The sequence below is a fragment of the Enoplosus armatus genome, chromosome 8 (assembly GCF_043641665.1).
Source record: "Enoplosus armatus isolate fEnoArm2 chromosome 8, fEnoArm2.hap1, whole genome shotgun sequence".
NCBI lineage: Eukaryota > Metazoa > Chordata > Actinopteri > Centrarchiformes > Enoplosidae > Enoplosus > Enoplosus armatus.
This window is the reverse complement of record NC_092187.1, coordinates 26,242,980-26,253,605: the sequence shown is the minus strand read 5'-3', so window position 1 is coordinate 26,253,605 and position 10,626 is coordinate 26,242,980. Positions and strand designations below refer to the sequence as shown.

Genomic DNA, 10,626 nt, shown 5'->3' with positions numbered 1-10,626 from the left:
ATGCGTGAAGTTCTCTCTGTAATCTGACATCGCAAACACACAACTGAGATATTTGTGACTTTGTGGTTTGTTGAGGAGCGCCTGAATGCACCATTAGTTCAGTTCAGTGTGTGTGTGTGTGTATCCGAACATCTATCTTTGTGAGGACTAGTTTGAGTTTTAGACCTTGGAAGTGAGGCGATGTTTGCACTGTGAGGACATTACTTCAGAGGACTGTTGGAAGGTTCAGACTTTAGGTTGTTTTTCATTGTCTCCATGTAACAGGGGCCTCTATATAACAGGGCGTTTCTATGTAACAGTTCAATTCAGTTTTATTTATATAGCGCCAAATCACAACGAAAGTCATCTCTTGACACTTTACATATAGAGCAGGTCTAGACCGACTCTTTGTAATATTATTACAGAGATCCAACAGTTCCATGGGCCTCTATGTAACAGGGGCCCACTCTATGTAACAGGGGCCTTTCTATGTAACATGGCCCTTTCTATGTAACAGGGCCCTCTATATAACAGGGACCTCTATATAACAGGGCTTTTCTATATAACAGGGCCCATCTATATAACAGGGGCCTCTCTATGTAATAAGGACCTCCATGTAACAGGGGCCTCTCTATGTATCTGTCTGTCTGTCAATAAAGTATTTCTGATTCTGATTGATTCTGATTCTGATGTAATAAGGACCTCCATGTAACAGGGGCTTCTCTTTATAACAGGGGCCTTTCTATGTAATAGGGGCCTCCATGTAACAGGGGCTTCTCTTTATAACAGGGGCCTCTTTTATATAGGGTTAGCGTTACAGAGTTAATTGTAGAAAACTGTGAACATGAACAGTTCTCTCTGCTGCCTCCTGCTGGTTCAACAGGTCCGTGATCAGATGATTAGTGTCTCTGAACACACCTGGACCTGAACATAGATCTCAGTTCAGTTTCTGGTTACTGTCTCAGATTCATTGGACGCACACAGATAATTATTTAATGGGACAAAGCTCAAATACTGTTTTTCCCTTCAGATTTAAATGAGCAGAAAAACATTCTTAAATTTCAGAGTTCAGAATCTCTACAACAATAAGACACAGAGTTTAAACTCTTATATGACTGATAAATAATAATAAATACTTATCCTAAGTCTTCTTCAGCTACACGGGTTAAAATCATGCCTCAACCTGAAGGTCTGTTAACTTACTGCTTTTCTAGTGAGGACACAATGGAAATAAGCCTGTAGCTTTTATGTTTATAATTGTTTCTCAGTCTTCTAATTATCTTTACTGTTGGCAAATAAATAAATATGTATGTCGCTCTGTCATGGAAAATAATGTGTAGAAAAACAGCATGTTAAAAAAAATTCCTTGACATTACCTGATGCAGCACAGGTGTTCAATCAGGATGCAAAATGTTTCAAAGCTGTTAAAGAGTAAAAATAAGAATGAGAAAATAAATATAAAGCACAAAAATACAACAGAGGACAATGTTTACAGAGGTCAGAGGTCACCGTCCTGATGGCTGAAGTCTCTCTGTCTCAAAACACAGCTAAGAAAAGGGTAAAAAAGACGTTTGTAGGCTTTATCAGTATTTTCTGTTTAGCCGATGGTATCCACAAACACTAATGAAACTTGTCAGTCCAATAAGATGTTTGCTAATTACAAATTATGACCACTGTCATTAATTCTGTATGGATGATCCCATATTGACTCTGTTGTTTTACTTTCAATTTCAATTAAATTTTATTTATACAGCGCCAAATCACAACAAAACTCATCTCATGACACTCTACATATAGAGTAGGTCTAGACCGACTCTTTTTAATATAATACTTGAACTTATTAATGTTCCATAAAGCTTTCATGTATGAAAAACATTCTTTGTGTATTGTTTTTACACATTTCAGAGCGGGTCCTGAACATCTCAGTCAGTGGAGGGTTCACTTCTCGCGGGACTACACCGCCCCTGTGCTGTGTTGACCTCATCTCGGTGCAGATCTCGCGGTGTTTGTTCACTGACGGCGGTTGGAAATGGAGTCGGAGGGGGCGGGGTGCAGCAAGAGGGAGCAGAGATGTTTGGAGGCTTTTTTTTAATATAAAATTATTTATTTAAATAAAAATGGCCGCCGTGGAGAGCGGAGAGGAGAGACTGTAAGTGGGGTTTTTACATTTTATCCTCCGTTAAAGCGCCGCCGCTGCCGCCGCCTCCGACCGCCGCCGAGCATTTTCTGTCGTGTGTTTTATTGAAGTAAAAGTGCGTTGATTTTTACCCCGGCCTGTCTCGGCGGAGCGGGGTTAGCGGGAATACGTCACCAACTTACTGCTAAGTCTGTACTTTAGCTGCTGCTGTAGCCGGAGCGGAGGGACGGACGTCAGCTTTAGCTTAGCCCGCTCTCCGTGCGCCGCCGGGCCGCTCTGACTTCTACACAACTCCCGGGAAGTCAGGCCGGGGGTCGGCGGCGCTGTCGCCACAAACATCACAGCCCCGGCCACCGGCGGTATGTCCACCCGCCCCCGTCAGACAGGAAGGTAGCTAACAGGCTGTTAGCTCGTTAGCAAACACTGAGAGTGTGTTTTCATGTGGGAAGGAAAGAACAGTGAGAAGTCGGGCTGTGTGAGTGTTTAGACTGCTGTTCAATAACCCGGGTTAACCCCCCCATTTCACACACGCACACACGTCCCGTAATATGGCCCGCATTCCCCCGCCCCCCTGTCAGCTAGCTTAAACTGATTATTACCCTAATTAGCAGGCAACTGCCTCAGTGCTGTTGAGCCGGGCAGCTCTGTGTGTGTGTGTCTGTCTCAGGGCTGCAGACTGGAGTCGAACCTGGGACTGTGTGTGTACAGGACGCTGTGTGTGTGGGGTGGGGGGGGACTTCCTGTTCCTGTTCCTGTTTCTGCTGCTTCACCTCCACCTGCAGCTTCATCACACACACGTACAGGTACCCAACGTGAGGGTCGACACCCTAACAAGGGGTCGCATGATGAATTTGGGGGTCAGCAGGTGATAACAATTTCCTCTAAAGTTCCTTTATTCTAGTTTTCGATCTTCAGGCCTGTATAACTGAACTCAACCAGGAGGAAGCGGTAACAAGAAGTTCACCAACATGTTGATTTGTTTTAGGGCTGCAACTTACAATCATTTTCATTATTGATTAATCTGCCGTCTCTTGATTAACTGATTAATCGCCTTTTCTATAAAATGTCAGAAAGTAGTGAGAAATGGCTGCCGAGGTGACGAGGTCAAAGAGATTCAGTTTACTCTGATATAAGTTGGGAATTCCCATATTTGAGAAGCTCGAACCATCAATTGTTTTGCATTTTTGCATGAAAAATGACATGAATGAATAATTAATTGTCAAAATTTCTGATTAATTTTCTTCTGATCGACTAATGGATTAGTGGGCTAATCGCTGCAGCTGTTGTTACATTCATTCAGGTTTTAGCTCCTCAGCACCTCTGAGCTCATGTTCCCTCCTGAACCTGAATCCTGTCAGACACACACAGAGACGTTTACACAGTTTACATTTGATCAGGAACTTGTATCTTCAAATAGGTTCAGGTTTCTGAGTGATCTGGATTGGGATCATTACTGGACCGGATTCTGGTTTTCATCTTAGTGAACTGAGAAATGATTTGTTGGTTCATCTGGGTGTTTTATGGTGAAGAAGATGTTCAGTAGTTGGTTGTTACTGAGTAAAGATGGCAGTCTGTAGCTCCAGTTTGTCACCATGTCTTCCTGCTGTTTCACAGGTCTTCAATCTGTCTACCTGCTCTTTTTGTACAAAAATATTAATTGTTGTCCTTGGAAATATGGGAAAAAAGGAAAGTAACATTAATATGGGAAAAAATATTTAAAAACATTTAGTTTTACATCGTACAAATCGAGCAGATGTTTTGGAATCAGGCTCAAATTTTCTAAGTGTGGGGAGTTGTTGAATGTTGACAGAGTGATAAATACTGACCGAGGAAACTGTACGAAGTCTAAATCAGGAAGCTCACCTGGTACAGTGTGTGTCCCATGTACAAAGGCTGAGTCCACCCCCACCTTAACTGTCCGTCCATCTTCAGCTGTCATTATAACGAAAAATAAAAATGACGAAAAAAATATGTATTGTTGATAAAGTAAAAAAAAAAAGTTTGATTTGTCTTTGCTGACTCTACACGACGTAAAACGTAAAAATCATATATATCTATATAACTCAAAGATATATATTATAATATATGTGTCGTTTTATAATACTATTTATCTATGTATATCTGTTATATCTGTTTCATGTCACATTTAGATTAAAAACTTTCCATCAATCATTTGAACAACTGAACTAACTGGTTCAAATGTTTCTTTATCGATCAACTGATCAGATTCATAACTTTGCCTTGAAAACAAAACAGCTGTTTCACAAACCTGTTTGTGTTTTTCAGACATTTGTAACATCACATTTTTCTCTCCAGATGTCTGTTGGTATAAAATTAGGATAATAAGACAGCAACTAACTATTGTTATTTTTCCAATTCATTTAGTCTTCAAATATCTTATACTTTTACTAATAAATTAATTGACTCATTTTTTTCAGCTGTAAAATTGATTGAATTTTGAGTCAATGATGTCACACAACTTCTTTTAATCTATTAATACTAATTGATAGGATAATGCTGGGCAATTTTCATTTATACACTGAATGATTCATTGATTAATTGCAAAAATAATCAGATTAATCAATAATGAAAATCAGCAGAATTCAGAAGAAATAACAATAATAAAATATATTAATGAAATATTAAATAAAATGCATCAAGTCAGAAAAAGACCTTTTGATTATTTGAGGTCATTCAAAAATATTTGAAATGTAAAAGCATAAAGCAGTGAGACAGTAACAGTGTGGAGTTTCTGTTTTGAACATCACTTCCTGTTTACAGCCACCTGGATCAGACCGCCTGCTGGTTTCAGACTGTTTCTGTGGCGTCACGTGACGACTGAAGTGTGAAGTTACAGCTGGAGGAGCTGATCTTAAAGCCACACACAGTGGATCATCAGTAGTTCATGATTGGTCAACTCTATAGTTTTGTTAGTTAAGTTATCATCATGTGGTTCAGAGCAGAGACTGGTTTGGAAACTTCCTGTTGGTGTGTTCAGGGACACTGTCAGTGGCTGTAACCCAACACTTCCTGCAGTTCACAATAAAAGCCTCATTCTGCTTCAAACTAATTAATTTGTATGCCGTGTAGTTCTCAAAGTGGGTTAGGTTATCAAATACAAAAATGCCAAAAATGATCTCAAGCGTTCAAACTTTCAGAGGACAAGGTTCCAGTCGATTCTACGCTCCACATTTCACCAGAGTAGTTTCTCACGTCTGATGTGAAAACAACATTCGATGCCTCCCCGGTCTCTTGCCAATAACTCTGTGTCTTTGCCGTCTCGACACCACAAATCGTATACAAATGTGGATAACTTAGACTAAGACATTCATAGTGTGGACCTCAGTTGTTCACATGAAAAGTGACTGTAATAGTTGTGTGAAGAATAAAAAAGAGAGCTGAGAGAAGTTCAAACCCTGCCTACTACCTCACCTGCGCACACCTGACCAATCACTGCGTTAGTTGGGTGTGGGTGTCAGCTTGTCGGATTTGGAGAGTTATGAATTTATTTATTTATATTCTGCCATCAGAAAGGAGGAGTGACAAAGCACTGCAGCTATGACCATGTGATGTCATCAGTGATGTAATGTTAACAGACACGATGTCATCTCTTTTACACAGGGAGGAGGGGGAGGAGGGACCTGTCGACCCTCAGCCCCGTGCCAGAGAGAGAGACAGGTCCCACAGTAAGACCAAGAAGGCCCGCCGGGAGCGTCGCCATGCTGACCGGGGGGCAGAGACCACAGCTTCGGCCACGTCCTCAACAGCCATGCTGCAGCCACAGGTGGGGGCGGAGCCACAAACACAGGTAAAGACAGGTGTTACTAAAACAACAGGAGTTAGAGGTCATTCAGAACAGGTGGAGTCTTGGAGGCACTGAGTTTTATCACCTACCAAACAATATGAAGTAATCCAGTGTAATATAAACGTGTTCAGGATGAGAACCTGGTTTCGTGTCACTTCATTCCTGCAGGGGTTGGAGCCGGTGGCGGGCCCCTCAGAGGAGCCAGGGTCAGAGTCAACGGCTGGCAGTGAGTCTGCAGGTTCTCCTAGGCAGCGCCGCTCCATCATCCGGGACCGTGGGCCGCTATACGATGACCCGTCACTGCCTGAAGGCTGGACCCGCAAACTCAAACAGAGGAAGTCTGGACGCTCAGCTGGGAAGTTTGATGTCTACCTGATTAAGTAAGCCACATCCACCGCTGACGCTGTATCGGTTCTCCATGATGACATGGAGTGATAGCACTGTGTTAGCGATGATTGTTGTTTTTATCTTATTGTTCAGCTCGGAGGGAAAGGCGTTTCGTTCCAAGGTGGAACTTATCGCCTACTTCCAGAAGGTCGGCGACACGACCACCGACCCCAATGATTTTGATTTCACTGTCACCGGACGTGGAAGCCCCTCCCGTCGTGAGAGGCGCCCCCCCAAGAAACCGAAGGTGGTGAAACCATCAGGGCGAGGCCGTGGGCGGCCCAAAGGTACTCAGGCACATACACTACAAATTAAACGGAAGTTATTAAATTGAGCAGAGTTTTTAAGTGTTTCTTGTTGTCTTCAGTTTTTTGTTGTACGTGTTTATTTTTCTTTGTGTTTGTGTAGGCAGTGGGAAGATGCGGCAGGCTACAGAGGGCGTGGCCATGAAGCGTGTGGTTGAAAAAACTCCGGGCAAACTGCTGGTCAAGATGCCCTTCGGCAAGGCAGAGTCCTCCACTGGCACCACCTCCACTGCCTCAAAGGTATGAGCAGTCTGTCATTCAGTCAGTCATCCATAAATAATAACCTGAGCAGCCTAAATATATTTTTCCCTTGCAACTTCCTCCAATTCTTCTACAGAACTACAGTACATCTTCAAGCTGCAAAACGAAACTAATACCATTTAAATGATCACATCTTTGATCATCTCATCTGTGAATCACCTGGGATTGGCTGAAGGAGACCGTAGCCCTCACATAGAGCTAAGCCTGGGAGAGGAGCCTACAGTTGAGCCTGGTGGCCTAACTGCTCAACCAGTCTCAGCCATGTGGGCTCACTAACTACAAGGATAGGTGTAGGGGTCATGTGCATTTAAAGCAGGACAGCAGGCAGGGGCCTCTGCTGGGGGACTTAAATGCTCATATGTGTAATAATGATCAACTTAACCTATGTTTTGCACATTTAACTGAAGTGAAGAGGAGAGTTGCCAACTGATAACTGCATGGTAGTCATTAAAACAGGTGGCAAGAGGGGCTTGTTGTCAGGGTGAACTGGGATCGTGTGGTTGAGGATCCTGTCTGTGAGGTCTTAAACTTCCACCTTTGGAAGGACTTTGGTTGCATCCCATGGACGGGTGTGGACATGGAATCTGTTTGGGCCATGTTCAAAACATTCAGGTGCCTGCTCAGAGTTGTGGCCTAAAGGTCAGTGGTGCCTGTTGTGGTGGTAACGAAAGACCCCCTAATGCACACCACAGTGGAAGTTTAAGAAAAAGGCCTTTAGGGGTTAAGCCCAAAGAACTCATGAATCAATGGAGTTTGGCCTGGCCAGTCTACATGTGTTTTATAGACTTGGAGAAGACCTGCCAAAGCTCTGCAAGTATGTTTGTGTTTTTTATGGGTCTTTGTTTGACATAGCCTTGCAGCTATGTGGATGCAGAAAGTATAGTCAGTGCTTTAGGACCTTACATAATGCAGTGTGTTATTATTGTTTTTAAAAATGTGGTAACAATGTTGATGCTAATGCTACTTGTTGATGTGGTAATTCCCTGCAGGGGGTGTCTCCTGCCCTGGTGCCTAAGTCCCGTCCTGGCAGAAAGAGGAAATCAGAACAGGAACTTTCGGCCCCACCACAGACCACCCCCAAGAAACGGGGCAGGAAACCAACCTCGGCCTCAGCAGCAGCATCGGTTGCTACGGCATCCACCTCCTCTGCATCAACCTCTGGTAGCTCAACAACTGGGAGCTATACTGCAGCTGCCATCTTAGCTGCCGAGGCCAAAAGGAGAGCAGCCAAGGAGTCTTCCACCAAACCCGTTGTTCAGCAAACAGCCCTGCCAATCAAAAAACGCAAAACGAGAGAGACAGTGGAAGAGAGGGAGAGTGTTCAGACTCCAGTGGCCACAACAACTGAGACTGAAAGAAGGGTCACTGTAGAAGGGGAGGGAGGTAAAGGGGAGGGAGCTCCAACCTCAGAGCCTCAGCCTGCCCCTTCTGAGCAGAGCCAGTCACAATCACAGAAGCAGCCCACTGCTTCAGATGAAAGCCAATCATATGGACACAAGACGCATAAAGGGAGGAAGCACAAGGAGAAAACGGGAATAGCGGCAGGAGATGGAGGAAGCAGAGGAGAGGAAGTAGATGAAGATGTAGGTGATAAGGGAGGAGAGGGAGGAGGAGGAAGGAGTAGCAGCAGCAGCAGTAGCATTAGCCCATCAAAAAGCCACAAAAGGAAGGACCGGCCACCTCACAAACACCACCATCATCACCACCACCACCATCACCATCATCATCGCCACCAACATTCCTCTGCCTCCACATTGGATCAGCCTCTTCCTCCTCCAGCCTCTGGACACCCAGCATCCTCCAGCCAGTCCAGGCCTGAAGTCGAGCCCCAGACTGTGTCTCAGCTCACTACCCAACACTCCCAGCACACCCAGCAAGCTCCTCCCCGACCACAGTCCAAGTCTGCGACCCAGTCCCTGCCTGAACCTCGGCATCCTCCTCCTCAACCACGCCCCCAGCCCCGTTCCCAGCAGCATCCCCAGAGCCAGTGTCCAAGTCTGCCCCAAGCCCAGCCTCGATACCCAGCACCCCAGCCGCCTCCTACCAGGCATGTCGTGCCCCAGCAACGTCACCAACAACCCCCACCCCAAACCCACAGTCAGCCCCAAGCCTCCCCCCAAAAAGCCCAGTCACAGCCTGTCCACTCCCCAGCCCAGCACCGAACCCAGTTTCAGGCTCAGCATGCTTCACCTCAGTCACACCCTCCTCAGCCCCCATCCATCCTGCACGTTCATCCACCCCAAACAAGGCATCCACATCCACAAACCCAGTCCCCCACAGCACTCCAACCTCAAACTCAGCCCAGGCACCCGTCTCAACCCCAAACCCAGCTCAAACAATCTCAACCCCAGACCCGGCAGTCACTGCAACCTCAACTCCAACCCCAGGCCAGGACCCAGGTCCAACTTCAGACTCAATCCCAGTCCAGAATCCTGGTCCAACCACAGCCTCAACTGCAACCCAGAACCCCCGCCCAAATGCACCCTCAAACCCAGCCCAGAAACCCAGCCCAAACACAGCCTCAACTGCAGTCCAGGACCCCGGCCCAATCACAGCCTCAATTGCAGTCCAGGACCCCAGCCCAAACTCAGCCTCAACCCCAGTCCAGGACCTCAGCCCAGCCTCAACCTCACCTGCAACCTAGACATCAAGTGCAGACAAGGCACCCATCACAACACCAACTCCAGACTCAATACAGACCACAGCCCAGACAATCTCTCTCCCAGCCTAGGCCACCCCAGTCCCAACCCCAGTCCCAGTCCCAAGCACAACCACACTTTCAGCAGATTCAAACACAGCTGCGCCCCCAACCCCAGCCTCACCCTCAGCTCACCAGACCCCATGTGCAGCACCTCTCATCCCACCGACCATCTCCCAGCCTATCCAGGACCAACCCGGTCCCCACTCAGCAGAACCAGAGCGAACAGCCCCAAGATCTGAGCACCACACGGCCTGGCCGAGGGAGCCTGCTGCCAAGCCGAGAGGTCAGCGCGGAAGGCGTCAGGGTGGAGGGGAGAGGGGAGCCGGTCATGGCATCGGAAAGCAGAGATGTTTTAGGAGGCGAAAGAGGATCAAACAGCACCTCGAGGCCTCACAGTTCCATGCCTGTTGGACCTCCAGGAGTAGCCGGGGCCGGAGTTGGTCTTGTTCCTGGGGCAGATGGTAGGGCTAGGCTCAGGGCAGAGCCAGAGGCAGCAGGTGAGGGCAGGGAGCTCAGAGACATCGTCCCCCAGTCTGCCGTCCCCTGTCCCAGCCGAGAAGAAACCGTAGAGTCACGGACTGTCGTCAGCGAAAGAGTCAGCTGATTGGTCGGGCTGATGAACAGGCTGACTGATTGGTAGACTGACGGACGGAGTCAGCACCTGGTGGAAGAGGAGCGTGACTGGGCTATTCATGGAGGTTTAATGATTTTACACTGTTTTCAGATAGAAGGATAGCGTCACACAGAGCTGGTAGGACTGTTGCAGCTTCTACTCCGTCTGATTCTGTCTGGAGACTCTGTAAAGTTCTGGATTTGAGAACCAACTGGGCGCGGAGGGACAGCTGGAGAGGAGAACAGATAGTGTCTTTTTCTAGGAAAAACAAACAAAAAGGAAAAATCGATAAACAAGTGTGTGTGTATATATAATCAAAAGGCAGCTGTTGTGACCCGCTAGTCTCCGTGGGGAGGGGGGGGTAGTTTGGAACTAAAAACCAACGCTTAACAACACATTACTCTGAACGAAAACGTTGCTTCCGGAATATAACCTCTT

At 46.4% G+C, this 10,626-nt stretch overlaps 1 protein-coding gene across 1 annotated transcript; it reads left to right on the top strand.

Annotated features, from left to right (window-relative positions):
- The first annotated feature begins 2,096 nt into the window (after window positions 1–2,096).
- On the top strand, window positions 2,097–10,264 carry mecp2 (methyl CpG binding protein 2). Its single transcript, XM_070909918.1, has 8 exons — window positions 2,097–2,128; window positions 5,738–5,924; window positions 6,090–6,301; window positions 6,402–6,595; window positions 6,717–6,853; window positions 7,864–8,687; window positions 8,740–9,717; window positions 9,762–10,264. Exons 1-8 carry the CDS (start codon window positions 2,097–2,099, stop codon window positions 10,177–10,179), a joined length of 2,982 nt encoding a protein of 993 aa, XP_070766019.1. The 3' UTR covers window positions 10,180–10,264.
- The last annotated feature ends 362 nt before the right edge of the window (window positions 10,265–10,626 follow it).